The following is a 17,906-nucleotide window of genomic DNA, read 5'->3' as shown; positions in this document are numbered from 1 at the left end:
AGAGAGAGAGAGAGATGTGTAACTGTTTATTAATATATAAATATTATTGATTGAATTTTTCAGTTGAGAATATAGTTCAGTTTCCACAATATGATTTCTGTTATCATTCAGATTAAGATTAATATTATATATTTAACACATATTTTTACTCGAAAATTAAGATTAAATTAAGCTTGCAAATTGGTACAAGATTATACTTGGAAATGGTTTTTGATGTTTTACTGGAGACTACCGCGACATCGTTTACCACCGGTATTGTCATAAACGTTGAGGTAAATAGATTGAATTAATTAAAATACTAAATATTTGATTAGTATTAAAGTGTACATAATACGTTAATAACTCGAGTAAAACCATAACATTTTAATTAAATAACAGTTACCTTCCTTCATTTTCTCGGTTTCCAGAAGATTGTCTGTTTATATTATCATAATGTGAACTTGTACTTGGATTTTCTATTCGCATTTGTGATAATATACGTTCTGCTGCTGCACAATCGTGATTTATTAAGATGTCTATTCCGTAAAATATGTCCAGTTGAACATGGCAACGTTTGCACCATGCACTAAATTGTTTCTCATGAAAATCGTAATAACGCCATAGCGACCTATTTGCAATTTCGTTTTGTAGAGGAACTCGTATTTCTCGATCATGGTACTTTTTCAGATGCCTCTTCAGGCGTGATATGTCTACCTCATACTCATCCTTGGAACAAAATTTACATGTTGCTGTGTATATTGGGCCTTTGTCATAGTATTTCCATATCAAGTGATTGTCGTTATTATCCCATTTTGATTGATCTTCTGGATTCGATAAACTGTGCGCACGGTACAAATGGAGCTTCAGCGTTCTTATCAATGCACTTGTATTTTTATCATTATAAATTTGTTTACAATTATCTACATTGCATTGTACAGAAGTATTGTCTAATTTACGAACGTTTGTCCACACCCAACTGTGTGTTAATTTATTTGGACGAGGCATTACATCCGCGCAGTGTCGCGATGTGTTACTAAATACGAAACCGCGGTTATACTAAGGAAAATATTCCAGAAACTGTTTAGGAAAGGTCATTGTAAAGAAAGTGAGAAGAGAGAGAGATCGAAACATGTAATTTTTCACTAAATTGTAAACATTATTGTAGAGAAAGAATTTTTCAGTTAAAAGTCAAGAAGTTTCGTTTCTGCTGTTTCGATTTGTGTTATTAAACGTTTAAATGAAAATTAATTACTTATTTTGCACATTTTTGTTAGAAAATAGGTGCTATCCTATTTACAAATTACAGTTTAGAGCCATAAAAATTAGTATAGCTTACAAAATTTGAAAATCATTTTTTTACTTTTTCCATATTATTTATGACTATAGTTTTGAAGGATCGGAAAATAACCGAATTTTTCCAATTTTTCCGCTGATTCTTTCAGTTTTTTTCTCAAGGGTAGAAAAATTCATTTTGGAAAAATTCACGCGTGCTCGTAAAATGTACCACGTTTGCTCTCGATACTTTTGTAAAGAAAATAATTGCGTATAGGGTACATAGCATAATTTGGATAAGTTAACAGAATTGAGGTCCTATAATATATTGAATAGAACATACGAAACATACACTGTTATATGTATTAACTTAAATTACTCTCTTCAGACTAGTTGTTAAGATTGCATTTGTTTCTAAATTAGCTCGTTTAATAATAAATAAATTTCACATCAAGTGATGTGGTATTGTAAATGTATATAAATATAAAAGTTAGCTCAATATTAATTTCAATGCTTAAATTAGAAGTATCTTATTTTAATAATATTATAAAATATGAAAAATAATTGTAATCTTATATCTAATTTAAACAAAATCCAACACATTTTGTAATGTGCAGATTAAGACGAATCACATAAAGTTTTTAGAATCAAAAGAATTATAAATTTTTTAATCTAACCGATCTGCGTGATGTATCTATAGTAACCACTTGCGCAGTCATGTACTTAATGCTTTGTTATGCACCATAGGAAGGTTAGATTAGATTTTACCATAAAAATAGAAGGAAAAATAAAAATTTTAACAAAAATATAAGATTACATAACTTCCTGGATCACATTAATTTGATGAAGGACATTAAACATTAAATAGCATGTTATATACATTGCAAAAACAGTAATTTAAAAAAAAAACCAATTTTTCGGAAAAAAACGGGAATTTTTTCGGTTTATTTCCAGCAACTTGAAAAAAGCGGTTTTTTTAAAACTATAATTTTTTAAAATTATATGATTTTATTAATATAATATAATTAATATAATGATATATTACGTAATTAATGTATTACGTAAAAAATTATTGAAATTATCAGCTTATCTAGGAAAATATTTGTCAACTAGTAATAAGTGGAGTAAAGCTACTATCACATGTAACATATAACATTTGCATTCTGATAAATTATAAATTTAAATGTAACGTGTAGATATTACAATGATTATTACGGATCTTTATACTTAATTGATGTAATTGAATATTCTCTTTAGATAAACTGATAATTGTATATATATAATAGTTAGTTTCTTACTTAGTTTCTTTCTTCATATTAATATTGCATAAGCATATGTTAGTTATTGTACATATTTATCATCTTTAAATCTCTAACTTTTACTCACACATATTTTAATTATTAATTGTTAAAAATGTAACATTTTGGAATTTAATTTTATATTTAAGAAAAATGTAAAAAATATGGTACATCAGAATGTTTATATACAAGAAGAAGAATAATTAAAATATATTTTGTGCGTATTGCGTCGTCAAATCAATGTTATACTTGTTTTATCAAGTAAGAATACTTGCATAATTATTATGTATTATTAAACACGTTAAGCATGTTACGTAAGCACTGCCTCTGCGATAATATTTATTTACGATGTAAAATAAGTACTTGCAACGAACAAGCCATTTAAGAATGAAAAAAATGAACAATGAAGCAAGAATAATCTTTATTCTCATGTGTCTTGAATGACTTAGCAATACTTAAAACTTTAACGCTAGAATTTGAATAATTACTGATTAAGATAGTAAATGGCATATTACATTTATTTACTGAAAGAATTTGCATTTTCAGTTAAAACCATAATTTGCATTTTAATTTAAAGAGATCTTAAATAGGGATTTGCGTTTTCATCATATTTTTTAAGATATTTATATACGATTTGGAAGTTAAATTGTAATATCTTAAAGGATATAAATTCAATTTCATGGCTTTTCGGTTGTGAGTCTCTGGTTCTTCGAAATTCCAAAGAGACCGGTCTCAAGAATACATCTTATCGCTCACGCCCCGGGTTTTCGCTAGGATCTTTCATGTAAATACTTAAGACGAGAGGTTCTTCTCTCCATGAAAGTGATATAGAAGCTTCACAAGACCTTTCTCGATAACGGCATAATACTAGCGGTCACGAAGTAAGAGGCAATCGAGAAGTTGGCCAAATAGAATCGCTTGATATGAGATTTATTTTCCTTCTATATATATTGATTACGGATATTATAATGCTATTTCTAGCGACAGTAATTCGTGATTTATTTAAAGGACGGATTTTTATCCTTGTCAACGTAAAAATCACAATTTTGGAGAAATATGAAATTTAAAATATAATTGTTTATGAATGAGTAATTTAATTAATTTACGCGTCACGCATTAGATTGTTTAAAACGATTCCTTTAAATTGCCCAGAAATGTCTTTCTTTTTATGTCACGGCACACGTTATTATACGGAGAGAATTTTCTTTTTAATAAAATTTACCTTGAAAATATGGTATAGTTGTGGTACAATACCATATTTTAAAGATTTTTACCGTGCACTTCAGTAAAATTGATCAAATTTATTTTATACTTTATTGTAATTTTATTAAAATGAATAAAACAGATTTACATTAAAATTCTTCGAAATACAACGTTGTATTTTCACAACTGTCATATTTTCAAGGTAAATTCTAAGAAAAAATTCTCTCCGTGTAGAAAATTTACTTTCGATCTTACACTGTAAAAAGTGCAGTGTTTAAAATGTTTACGTTTGAAATATTTTTATAAAACAAACGTTTAATGATAAAAAATATTTCAATTTTAAACGTTTTAGTGTTTTAAATTTAAATTCACACAATGTTTTGTTTGTATTGAAAAAATTTAAAACTAAAATATTTTTAAATCAAGAATAAAACATTCTAATATTTTAAAATTAAACACTTTGGAGTGCATTTGAAGAAAATTATTTTTCAGTTTTGAGAATAAGCTCGGATGAAAAGAACGTTATAATGACAAGAATATTAAGTGTGTTAAAAGTAACTTCAAGTATAAAGTACTAGGATAAGAAGTCCCATTTTATTCCTTCGTTCTTTGCTATATATTCATTGTGGTACTATTCGAGATCCTTTTAGTACGTAACTCTTTTCGCATCGTCATGTACGTCCAATATGCACTTTAGATATCGGAAATTCCGTATGGTGCGCTACTCTCGCGTGACTGGCAAGTGCGCATCGTCAACAATACTCCGTGCATGAAATCTGAATGGTATCTATAGCGTATGATAGAGGATCGTAACACAAAACCCTCTTGTCTTGGTGTCTCTAGGGTGGATTATATACCGGATGCGTCTCCGTAATCGGCTTCCACGATACGCGTCTGTCATCCGTTCGTCGGTAGCGCGCACGCGACGAGGGTCGATGAGGACCATCGTATAAACTTTTCGAAAGGTTTTGTCTTGCGGTGTACAAAACATTCGAGTGCCTCTCGTATCTTTGATCGAGAAGATGTGCTTGCTATTCATGACAACGGTTGCCCGTGTCGAATGGGCAACTTATACACTGTTAGATATCAAAGGAGCAGTGAGAACTCAATCCCAAAAGTAGCGTTTTGTTATTTTTAACTTCCATGTGCGTCAAAATATAAATCAATATATTTCTGTTGTTAATTTTAATATAAACAAAATTTATATTACGTATTTAGTTAGTAAATAAAAGGTAAGATTTTAGTCAAATTTAGTATCTATATTTTCTTAAATTAAAATGTTTAATTCCATTATTTTAGTTAAATTAATGACATATTGAGTAGTGACGACCTGTAGAAATGTTTAAAAATAATTCAAATTAGGTCTAATTCGACATTATAAATTAATAGTGTAATTTTATATCACTAAGAGAGGGTAGCGAGGAAATACAAATTAGTTATAATGAAATGCGAAAGATGCTAATTAAAATGTCATTTATTCTAAAGAATTGTACGATGAAGTTATTTTTAATTAAAACAATTTCATACAAAATTTAAATATTTTCTAAAAACACGATTTTGAGATTCTCTCTTTAACTTTTCATTACTTATATGGGGTCCATGACATCTCGACCTTATAAATTCGTTAAATATGAATTTATACACATTATATTTAGTACGAATTATTTTACAATTAAAAACTTTTTTGCATTTATCTTTATTTAAGGGAAATATAAAATAGTATCAAGTTCGATTTCAATCATTAAAGGGAGCAATGAATATTGAAATATGATATTAGGCTGTTGGAAACATCTCGCGCGATTAATTACATTAAAAAAGCTACAAGCAATGTATAGGATTAATCACCTTATTTTATTATTTGTTAATGCAACATTTTTGTTTTTAATTTTGTAAATAATTTTTCTTAAAGAAGGGCTCTAAAGAGAAATAAATTTTGAAAGTGAAACACGCATTGCGCGTATCTTCGTGGGATCAGGATGCATTGTTACTGTTCACTTTAATATCTCAACGAAGCGTGGTCTAAATGAAAGGGATGTCCTGAATGCCTGCCGAATACGAAACAATGTCCGTTGAGAGTACAAAATGAGAGAGTCGTGTACATAATATAATAGTAATTTTGCTACGATTGTCTGTTATAAATTACATTTTATTACTAAACTTATATGGAAAACGCGAAAATTGCAAATCCCACGGGTGTCTCCGAGACAGAACTGTTTGCTCGACCGCCCATCAAATAATGAGCATCTTTTATTGCAATAAAAGTGACTTATATCATTTACCACGTCGTCACGTGTGAACTATACGTCAGTCCGTAAATTGATATAAGGACATGTATAACCGTGCGATATGAAAGCTCCTTTATTGCCCCATTCTCATCCCTATGGCGTTCATACGTCTTTCTTCATACCGCTCGTGCACAAGGATCATTTTGCTAGTATGGCGCCAGAACGAGAATATTCTCCTTAATACCTTCTTCTCCTTTAGCTATACTCAGCGCTTGGTCTATTATCGAATTTCCGTACGTATAATAACGAGCTCGCTATTCATAAAGAGATCCTGAAGAAGCGAATACAAAATATACATGAAGGCATCACTTGTAACTCAGCTTTTGAGAAAGTTAATAATTATTATGTAACATATTTTATAAAGTGATTGCGTTGAAAAATTTCACTAGTTCACAAATTTTTAATAATTTTTAGTTCAAGGAAACGAAACAACTTTTTAAAATGTATTTTGTAATTTTGACTTCGAATTCTGCCACCAGAAATCATATCGAATTTTTGATGTAGTTAATTTTAAGCTATAACATTTCTTTTCGAATAATTTAGATATGACAAATACTGAACAAAACGAATTTGCTAAATTTTAAATAGTTCAGAATCATAAACAAGAATATTGGAACGAAAATACGCTAGGCGACTACTTCTGGACTTTAATACGTGAAACTGATCCAAAGTCATATAACGAAACAAAAATTAAATGTTCAACTTCTGATTTAATTTCCTATTTTAATAAAAACTTCCCTCTATATATTTATTGACATTTTTTGCAATTTTCTTGTATTTCAAAAATTGACTGGAAAATATTTCAATGGCAGATTCGGACTCAGCGTCGAAAAAATTATCTTAGGCACAGTCTTTATATGTTTTTCCACAAAACCCTATTTGCGAAAACTAATGTTATCGGTGTTATTGCTATAATAGCAAATAAGTAATGGAAAAACGGATAATTCAAATTCTTTTATTTCTTTTACAGATGTCACCGTCCAAGAGATAGTCTTTTTTCGTGGAGCTCCGGCTTCGATAACTTCACGGGATTCGTCAATTGGGGCTTCTTACTACTAGGTATTGGTGGTATCAGATTACTGCTTGAAAATTTCATAAAGTGAGTATCTCGAATTGTAATAATACTTTTTTCGTATCTAATGAACGTGGTAGATTTTATTGGGGTCACATATATATCCCCGATGATGGATTTGTCAATAATAAACGCTCGAGTGGTGTATCATATAGTACACAATAATGCCGACTATTCAATCAACGGAAATGATATATATTAATTGTTTTTATTAGCACAATGAAAATAAAATATATTATCTGACCTAATAATCAATTTCCTTCATACTTACAAAATTGTATAAAATATAAATTATGATGAATTAAAAAATTAACTTGTCATTAATAAGACGTCACAAAAAACATTCTGTATTCTATTATTATTTCTATTAGGGATATTTTTTAATTTCTCAAGAAGGTCAGTGAGTTTTCGATTATTCGTATTTAAAATGGATGAAAAATCTTCGAATGAGGAGCTAAATGTTGGATTGATTGAATTATTGAATTCGCTGATCATAATAATGTAAGAAAAAATTTTATATTAAGGGATATAAATAAAATAATGATCGTTCACTTATCTATTCTACCTAGATATTAAACCTGAACATGAATTTAATTCACACTCTTATTTTTTTTATTGCAAAATTAGTTTTTCTTAAATATTTATTGCACTATTCCTCACAGAAACGTATAAATAATATATAAATGTACAAATGTGTTTATAATGTTTTAAATTTTAATCTGTGGGTGGTTAAATGATCATGTGGTCATCACCCTCAATCAGTCACCCTCGAGGGAGTGAAAAAAAGAAAGTTCTAACAAGCAATAGTACCATCAAGAAGTTTTTATTGCGTTACCAGAATTAGAAGAGGGAGTTTTTGCATGGGGTGACAGCTAATGGAGATAGGGAACTAAAGGCCTATCAGAAGTGTCTTTATTGGTTTGATAGATGCACTACCGTAATAATTTCTAGGATACGGCAAAAAAAAAATCGATTGCCAGTAGGCAAGCAAAATTGAGTTTGTAGCTGTAACTATAACGGTATAATTATTCTCTAATCTTCGGGAGTGATTACAGATCGTGTAAGTGCATGTTATTTGTTTGGCAAACGTTATTAGAACATGACAGGTTGTCAACCGGTAAGGTTGCATGATCTGATTTTGATGCGCTCGTATTTCATCGCAAACACGCTATGGATGGAAACAAATTTGATACCTTTAGAAACTGGGCAATGCCATTGTTGCGGTAGTACATGTATGAGTATGTCATTCGATCTCTGATTCAGTGAGGTTCGTAATGAGAAAAATGAAAAACAAGGAATGATACACACAACAAAAGATCGAAATGTTATTTGTCCAATATATGTATACAGACTGCTAAACTTTTGACGAGATTCGAAGTTGTATATTTTTAGTTTAAGATGTATAATATTTGCGAGATAAATTAAAGCGAGCCATAGCATTGTCGCGAAGAGAGAGATGTTTAAATGAGATATAAATTCTATTATATATCGAGCGAGATAATTTATGCTTATTATTTCGATAATAATTTATTTAATTTATTTCAACGCTTGTTGAAATTTATGTACTTTTTAATGCAAATTATTTGATTGACTTATCAACATTGTATAAACGGTTACTTTTACGATACGCTGCTAGTAAGAGAAAGAAAGGAGAGTACGAATAATAGCAAATTAATTTAAGGATGGTAGAATGAAGTGGAACTGACCGCGCGCGCGTTCCTTGCCCTTTTCAATTGAATTAGCTTGTAGCGATGGCCACGAACCAGTACTTATGAATTCAATGTTCAAATAATTTAAGCTTAAATATTTTTTATACTTTATTTGTAAAGCTGCATCTTGATGTAAAATATCAATAATAAGTTAGGTTGAACCAAGATCGCACTATCAGAACTAATCATTTTCTTACGTGCATTGGTATACTGTTGCTGGATGCGCGACGCTCTCTCCTTGCAGGATATTGTGTTCAGAGGAGTAAGTTAGCTATCTTCTTCTTCCAAGGGCAAGAGAGAAGCGTAAGCGTTGTCCATGAATAATTTCAACGAGATTTTTATCGCTGTTGTAAACTCTTGGCCTCGCGTCCGGCCGCTCCCGAGGGCGCGTAACAGAAATTTATCACGCTCGTTAAGCGTAGAAAAACTTTCGAGCGAACTTTTGCGACGTAATTGCTCGAGGTAGCCCCGACACGCGCTTCATACGAGCCCGAAACAAGCGTAGCTACTAACGGCCGTAAGCGATTATGCCCGAGTCCAAAGGATTTTAGCATTCGATTGATACCTTTAATTTGCTACACTGAAAAAATTTATTAAATCTTAATAATATTTCTTTGAATAGTGGTAAGTGAACATTTACTTACAGTAAAGAAATATTTACTCAATGAAATAAATTATAGTTAAATCAAATTAATAGTTTTTGTATCAAAATAAATATGTTTATATTTAGTAAATATTTACTTATTGTTAGAACTATTGAAACAAATATTTATTAAAATTTAATATTGTTTTTCAATGCAGCTTAGATAATCCAGTTTCACAGTGAGTAATACTTAAAAATTATATTTGTACAATGGATAAATATATATATTTTTGAGCAGTTAGCTTAATAAAATGTTTTGATGAATTGAATAATTAATAAGAATCTCGCATCAATCTTTATCTTGACGTGGAGAATAAATGTTTGGATTCGTAATCTAGATAGGTATCTTTAGAGCTATATATGTATATCTAACAGAGTAGCGATACATTTCCAATTAATACGTATGTCGCGTTTCAACGCTCTTTGTATGATGCAACGTTCAATCGGCCAGATAATTTCGGGTATAATCGCATCACCGCTTAATTAACTTATCGGCACTTCCGAATGAACACTTCGAAGAAATCGTAACCATTTAATGCAGTCTGCGTTCTCGACTGATTCGTTTCAGCCGGTAAAAAGACTTTTCCAGACTTGATTCGCGAAGAACAAGAGCAAGCGACAGCCGAATCGCGAGGATGAGACTGTCGACATGATTTTGCTGGGATCGAGATTAATCGATGGGATGAGGGTGGGAAAGGGAAAAGAGTAGATTGGCGACTGAAAAAAAGCACGTCGGTAAGAAAACGGGTAGATGCTTCTCTGCGAAGTGAAAAAAGGCAGCGAGAGAGCTCAATTAATCGAACTCTCGACGAAAGACTCCCTCGCTATCGATAAAAGTCCGCGGAGGTGGGTAAAGGAAGTTACTGAAGTTTCTGATGCCTTGTCTTTCGTATCCATTGTGTGGATTATTCGTAAAACTTTTTTAGAAATTTTCCATGCAATTATAATTTATGCAATTTGAGATACGAATGTGCGTTTATTTCAAGGCACGATTTCGTCGATCTCGAATTATCTTCTACACATTTTCACAACTTAGTTCTTAATATAAGACTGTGCAGGAATTATTAAATCTCTTTCTTGGAAAATTATTATACTTCTTGCGGTTATAAATGGAACGACAAATAAGAAGAGATGGATAAGACAAACAAGTAAAGTAGGACAATTAATTTGTTTTCTTGATCTTCGAAGCTCTGCTGAAATTTCTAGGAATTATAAATATTTTTAGATTCAATTTATATAATGGAAAGATACATGAATTTGTGTGTCTGTATTTTTTTTCGCGTAATCAAATTTTCTCGAAGCACTAAAAATAAAGACTAATATTATTGAACTCTAGTCGTAAAACATAACATATTAAAAATCGATCTGTGGTTTTCTAGATATTGACATTATCTCAGCAATAATTATATTGTCTTGCTTTATCAGTCATTTTTACAAAAACTCTTGCATTGTATCAGAATATAGAACTTGTTGATTGTTTTTATCTGGATTACAGAGTTCTGTAGGTATTTATTATAAGAAAAAATTAACGTTACTGGAAATTCGATAGTTCTCAATATCGAATATTTTGTTTCGTATATTGGATGCATGATATTTTTTTTAGATAAATCAATATTGAGAAGAAAATAGCGAGGAGTAAAATGATGAGATAAATTGATTTGTAAGAAAAGAATAGAGATCCTATGTATAAGTAATAATGGATTTATTAAACGTATGATATACGAAATCATTAATAATGTCATATTTTAAATAAATTGTTATTTACAGCTTTAGAAAAGATCGTTAATAATAGCATTTTATCCGGATAAATATTTAAATAAATTTTAACCTGCGCTCCCTTCACTTTCTCCTTGAGAACAATTCATCTCTTCTCACCGAGCCAATCCGACACTTAAAACGAGCCTTCAGGCCATACCATAAATTTCAGAGAAGAAGACTCATCTTCGGCGTTCTTTACAATCATAGAAGTGAGGAAGACGTCTCGTTTCGCGCGTATTAATATTTAATGCGAATCGTTCGCGCGCTCACATTTTCATTCGGGCCTGTCCCATATTGGCACCATAATTCTTGCTCCAATCTGGACCTCCGTGCGCTCTCGTACCCACCGAGAGTCACCCTCCCCCAGAACCCGACGTTTCCCTCTCACCACGTTCGACGTGAAATTGGGGATTTTATCGTGACGCTGTATTAACGAACTCCGGCGGACGAAGAACGAGCGTGGATTTAACGGGCGGATCAAGACGGCTATTCCCGCCGGGGAAGAAATTTAATATCGTTTCTGCTCACGTCTCGAAGCGATGAGTTTCGATAAGTGCGATATCCCCTTAACTTTCGACTACTCGAAAAATGTTTTATGAGACTCATCCACCATGTGTATACACGTATCGAGGCCGGATCGGTTTAATCATCAGCATTGAACGATTGTTTCCTTTTTCACTGATGAATCTTTCCGTTTTGCTGAAGTGAATATTTTATGAGTACGAATGAATTATCGCCGGGCAGTCTTTTCTTTTTGACGTTGGCTCTTTTTTTATTTGCCACGTTAATGGAATGTAAAAAAACTCCAAAGTTTTGTCTTTTGAAATATTTGGACACAGTGTTGCATCGATCTCCTATTAAATATTGGACTTTGATAAACTAATTTGATGTAAAATAAAATTATTGATTGAGATTGATTTTTTTATAATTAATTAATTTTTTCCGCATATTATGTTACGGCCATATACAAAGCGGTAAACTTTGATTAACTTAAACGTTGCTATATCAAAATTGGAATTTGCATTATTTGTATTGTATGTTGCATTATTTATGTGCGTATCGACATATGTGAAGATATTTTCACAAATTATTACCGATCGGCTGTCACACGATGCGTTGCATCAATTAATTATGAACGAGATTCGCATTTTTTCCATGCTACTGTTCAATTATCGTAACTGCGTTAACATGACCGATAGTTTCCGCAGAGAACTACATCGGTGATTGCGTCCCAATAAATATTGTCTATCTAAAACAAATCGCGTCGACTTCGAATACTTTAATTACTCGACCTATAAGCCTCGTTTATTATCGTTAACAGGCATGTACGACCTGAAGCCATTAGTGTACAGTCCCACCTTTTTTTTCGGCTGGTACACCTATATCGCGCGTTGCCCGAGAAAATAATGTTTTCGATGGCTTAGATCGATACCCATCGTAAATTGCATTTTCAGACTAATATACTGATAAGACACGTTGAATATATTCTTATGAACACAACAGTGATAACAGCCGTCGAATACATTTGTCTGTTTCAAAATAAATGAGAAGGTTATTTTCATCCGTTGCACGTTACAAATTATCATACATTACACAAATTGTCTTCACTCACTATAATTTTGACTTTATCACATTGGTATTTATAAACAAAGCGTATTAAATTTATGCAAATTGTATTTGAATATTCCGTACAGCTTTTGTAATCAATATAGCTTTTTATTGTTCGTATACGGACAAACATAACTTAATCGAATATCGTAGTTTAACATATATCCCATTTGTTTATTATGTTATCAGACATGTCCCATTTCTGCATAACTCCGTTTGATTTACGTGCAGAAATTAATGATTCGTGTGCGCGCAGAAAGTGCCATTTTACGAAATTGCCAATAAATAATCTGGCACGATTTAGTCGGCCGGCATCGTTTATAATATTTTCCGACGTGCGCCATCAAAATAAATCACAGATTCACATCAAGATCGCAGTCAATCATGGGACAGACGTTTTCTGCATTTCCATTGAGTCGACTTTCCAGGGAAATCGTTTTATTTCCTAGCATGAGCTTCCCTCCCTTTACGCGGTGCGATGCGACAGTTATTATTTATCTCAAGAACAAAGACCTGCTCCCTTTATTTTCTTTTGTTCCTTCCTCAACCATTTCAGAAGAAGAGATCTTACCAGAGACAGACTATAATAATGAAGCGTTTCTTCGGTTTGCATCACGCTTAGTACGCCAACCATGAAAAACTAAAGATTATAATTGAAAACGTGCCGCGTTTTATCTTTATTTATCCTTTGTTGCTCGATTTTATTTTCCTTTTAATGCAACAAGATAGCTGCATATCTCTTCAAATATAAATAAATTTATCGACGGTGATTTTATTTTGCATGCATTTAATTGTCTGTAATATATTTCTGTAATTTATTTCTTTCCACGTGTATACCATTTGTATTATTACAATTAACATTATATCGGTTTTGTTATTATATTATTTAACTGCAAATTATTGTAATTATTAACCCTCCGTCTGCAATGATATTTTTATTCCCTCTGTTTAGCTCAAGTTTTTTTTTACTGTTTTAAACTTAAAAAATATGGAAAAATTTATAGCTATTTTTCAATATTTTTAGACATTATATTATGTTTTTAGCAACATATTTATCAAAAAATTTTTTAGCAACATATTTTAGAAGGGGGAATCGGACTTCTTTATTTCAGAGAAATTTAAGAGTGAAATTTTGTTCAGAAAAAACCAGGGTTGCAGAGAGACAGAGAGTTAAATTATTATTACTTGTTAAGAATATCTATTGGAAATTATTTATATTTTAAATTAATTAAGAAAAAAAATATCCCATATTAATAATTAATGATACAATATGCCTCAAAATAATAATTATAATATACAACAATAATAAAAGTATTTTATTCTGTATTGCAGATATGGAATCAGAGTGGATCCCTGGCAATGGTTTCTTTTCCTTAGCGGCAAGAATGATGGCGGCGAAGAATATCCTTCGTTGTTGCTGATCTGCTGTAAGTAAAACTGCCGATATGTCATTTTATATTCGTTCAACAGATCAGAAAGGAAACAAAGCTGTCAATGTTCGTGGCCTCGATTACAAAATGATCGACATTTATTGTAAGACTTTCGTCTATGTCGACATAAAGGAAAGTATGTCAATTGGAAAAATATTGATAGCGCATCTTACGGTTTAATAGCGTGACTTGTGTCTTTCAAGACAGCTTTTTAAATTCTATCACTGATACAGAATATTTTAATAATGCTGAAAATTATTTCTACGATCGTAAAAATGTACTAAGCAAAACAAGATTGATTACCAAGTTACGAAGCAACGATAAAACTGTAGAAACAAAAAAATTATTTAAATTAAATATTACGAAAATTGTTAAATTGTATCGCAATATGCATAGAAATTCGTATTATCCCATACGATATCTATTCATTGAGTATTTAAAATGAAAAGCTGACTGGCTCGCAATAGCTTTTCGCTGTAAAAATCTATAAAATCGAACTCCATCGGTGAGAGAAGGAAGACTATGCCAGACTCTAAATTCCGCTTTTATTGTCGCGGGTCGTGGTCGGTTCACATTGATTCTCTAGTATCCGCGGTAATTCAATTTCACCATTTCCTGGTCATGTTTTTTTTATTTAATCTATACGTAATGTGAATATCCATCGATATTCCCGCTTTTAAGCTCAGCTATAATGACTCATATAACTTTACCGCTAAGGATAAAAGAAACGGGAACAATACAAAACGTCGAGAAAATAATGAATAATAGTTTGAGAATTCAAAGTCAAACTCTATCTTCTCTTGGCAGCTGACCATAGATAACGTTCAAGCAGAAATATAAAAGTTAATAAAAAAAAGAATAGGGAGAATGCGTTAAAATGGTTCGGAGCGAAATGAAGCGGAGTGCACGGGGTAACGTCGGTGGTGCTGATACGAGATAGGAGGTAAAATGAAGTCTGTTTCTATCTGGCAACTCGGCTCCTGTTTTAGTTATCTCGTTATGACTCGCGTATTGCAAAATTACAAAAAGGTGAAAACAATTTGGCGGGGTAATTCCCCATCTCCCCAGGATTCATCGATTCTGAATGTTTCTCTAGGTGTTTATTTCAGTTGCTTATTTCAGAGAGTTGTTTTTGTAATGCAAAAGTACAATTTGCTTCTGTTATACATATAATGCTGGAAAAACTAATGGAGACGAATATTTTTCGTAATTTATTTTCTGATTGTAAGTTAGAACAAACATGAGTAAGATAGCCATCTTACCCAAGTTTACCCTGTATAATGTGCTTGCGGAAATTATTACCGTTTTGTTCAAAGATTCCAATATCTGCGTATGTTTTTTTTTATTTCATCAAATATTTTATACTATATAGCAATAGTAAGTTTATATTTAATTAAGTTAAACATAAATATACATATAAGAAAAATGTTCGAGAAGTTAATATTTTTGCTGACATTTAGATTTTACATTTCAGGTCACTAACAATATCGCACAACATTCATTGTGAGTAGAATTTCAGTATCATTCCCAGTAGAATTCAAGCTCGTTAGCTTTTGTGACGTAATGTTTCTAGTCTAGACTTTTTAAAGTGGGTCGAAATTCAACGAGTCTCGCATGAAGCATAAATTTTAAGGCACGCAAGGCATCGTTCCTTTAAATAGCGAACATATTCCTCGCGTATTGTCCCCTTAGTGCTCGCTTGTTGCGTTTTCATCCGAGGTTGCAACGCCATAACTTACATACGTGCAACAGCCGCGTACGTGTGCGGTTTTAAATGCGGATTGCACGCACAATGGTTGCAAATCAGCAGCTACAACAGGAAGAAAAATCATGAAAAGTTCTGAAATATTAATAATGCGAGGTAAAAAAAAGTTATAATAACGTAGGTGTCTTTCTTTTTGGCGAACTAACATTTTTTTAAATTCATTAAAGAGTTATTTATCTTATTTATTATAATACATCCACAAGTTATTTATTTCGTTAAAGAGTTATTTTACTATCAAATAATTTTTCATCGTGATATTATTATAGTATTAAAAATATAATATTTTCCATATTCTCATATCATTTTACACAAAAAAGTAATGAATAATGTTTATAAAAATAGTATTATTTTTCCTTTGATCCCTTTGGCGTTAAAATCGATTCTTTTTGGAGGAATTACTCTTTTAGTCTTGAAGTTGTTCTAAAAGAGATTCTTGTATAATTTCCATATAGTTATAGTTTTCCTAACAGTCTCAATCCCCAGTGCAGATTGAACGCGGGCGGCTTACGTCGACTAAGCCGCTATGGAGGGTTGCATCATTTACACATAAGGGAGCGTAATGCTCATGGGAAACTACGGCTAATAGTTCCCATATTTTAGAATCTGCGTCGAGCGCCGTCGCTCCTACCAACGGTAAATTCGTTTCCTTTTTATATAACCAACCCGACCTTTTTGTTTCTGTCTGCCCTCCACGGAGGGCCGGATAGAATATGTTTCGTTACCCCTATTTTGTGCGACCCTTCTCATAATAATTTTCACAGAGCGAGCTAGTCTAAATTACCTTTTAAAAATACAAGGTTTCTCGCAACGGCCGTTTAGTTATTAAAATATTAATTATTTTCCTGTATTAGATATTCGTCCAGCTTGATCCATTATATAGAAAAGGAATAAATTTTTTCATTCGTATCTGTTCTATGGATCTATCTCCCTTTACTTCGGCATTATTAAAACTTTAGTCGCGTTATTTATAACGGAAACGACATAAATAACTGTTTGAGCGGATTCCGATAAATGGCTACAAAAAATGTCAGATTCGAGAACAATATGCTCAATTAAAATTTTGTTGCGGATATTTTTCGACAATTAATGCAGAAACATTGGACTAATAAAGCTGTGTAGTTTGTTATAAACATGAAGAGTATTTATAAGCTTTATTTTCTGTAGTTAAACAAGTGGTTGGAAACTGTTAGAACTTAAAGTGAGGTAGATATATGTTTGATATTTGGAGAAAGCGAGAAAGAGAATTCTAGTTTAGTGTAGGAATAAAAAACCCGTAGTTTTTCATTTACGTGTCCCTTTACCAGATGCAGTATTTCATTTGTTCGATCAATATTTTGTGATTATTATTATATTAATATCTTTTAACACATTTAATATGTATTTAATATGTATTTATTAAGGTAAAAACGAAAGCGAATATAAAATCATTATTTATTGCCGGAATTATTAATCCATTTATCTCTTTCGCATTCCGTTTTTTAGTAAAAACAGATTTATGAGTTGATTTGATTATAACTGGATCTTATTGAAAATATTAAAATAAACTTCTTTAGTGATCATTTATGCAGATTTGCTCCAATTTCGAACAGTTATAGATGACGGATGCAGGTCATATATTTTGAAATAAGAATGCTTTGATTTAACGATGACAGGATCGAAAATAAAGACTGAGAAAGATCTGGATAAATATACCGTTTCACTTTTTTTGCTCTTCGGGTTTTCGCTCCCAGGGTTTCCAGGGTAAGGAAATGGACCTTGCCGGGGAACCGTGTATGCGGCTGTCCGTTCGGTGGTTTTCCGGAAGTTCCGGGACGGGAAGTTCTAGGGTAACTTAAAGTTAACTATAACTCAATGCTCGTAGCCCTTACGCTGTATAACGAGTCC

General features: G+C 31.8%; 1 protein-coding gene across 1 annotated transcript in view; it reads left to right on the top strand.

Moving 5' to 3' along the window:
* The window catches only part of mdy (diacylglycerol O-acyltransferase), a 129,822-nt gene that overhangs the window by 35,466 nt on the left and 76,450 nt on the right, over window positions 1–17,906 (top strand). Inside the window, exons 2-3 of the mRNA XM_018511604.1 lie at window positions 7,008–7,136; window positions 14,160–14,254. Coding sequence (XP_018367106.1) covers window positions 7,008–7,136; window positions 14,160–14,254 — 224 coding nt within the window. The remainder of the gene's footprint in view (window positions 1–7,007; window positions 7,137–14,159; window positions 14,255–17,906) is intronic.

Source organism: Trachymyrmex cornetzi, unplaced genomic scaffold (assembly GCF_001594075.2).
Source record: "Trachymyrmex cornetzi isolate Tcor2-1 unplaced genomic scaffold, Tcor1.1 scaffold381, whole genome shotgun sequence".
In the NCBI taxonomy this organism is placed as follows: domain Eukaryota; kingdom Metazoa; phylum Arthropoda; class Insecta; order Hymenoptera; family Formicidae; genus Trachymyrmex; species Trachymyrmex cornetzi.
Note: the sequence above shows the minus strand (reverse complement) of the source record. Positions and strands in the feature narration are given on the sequence as shown.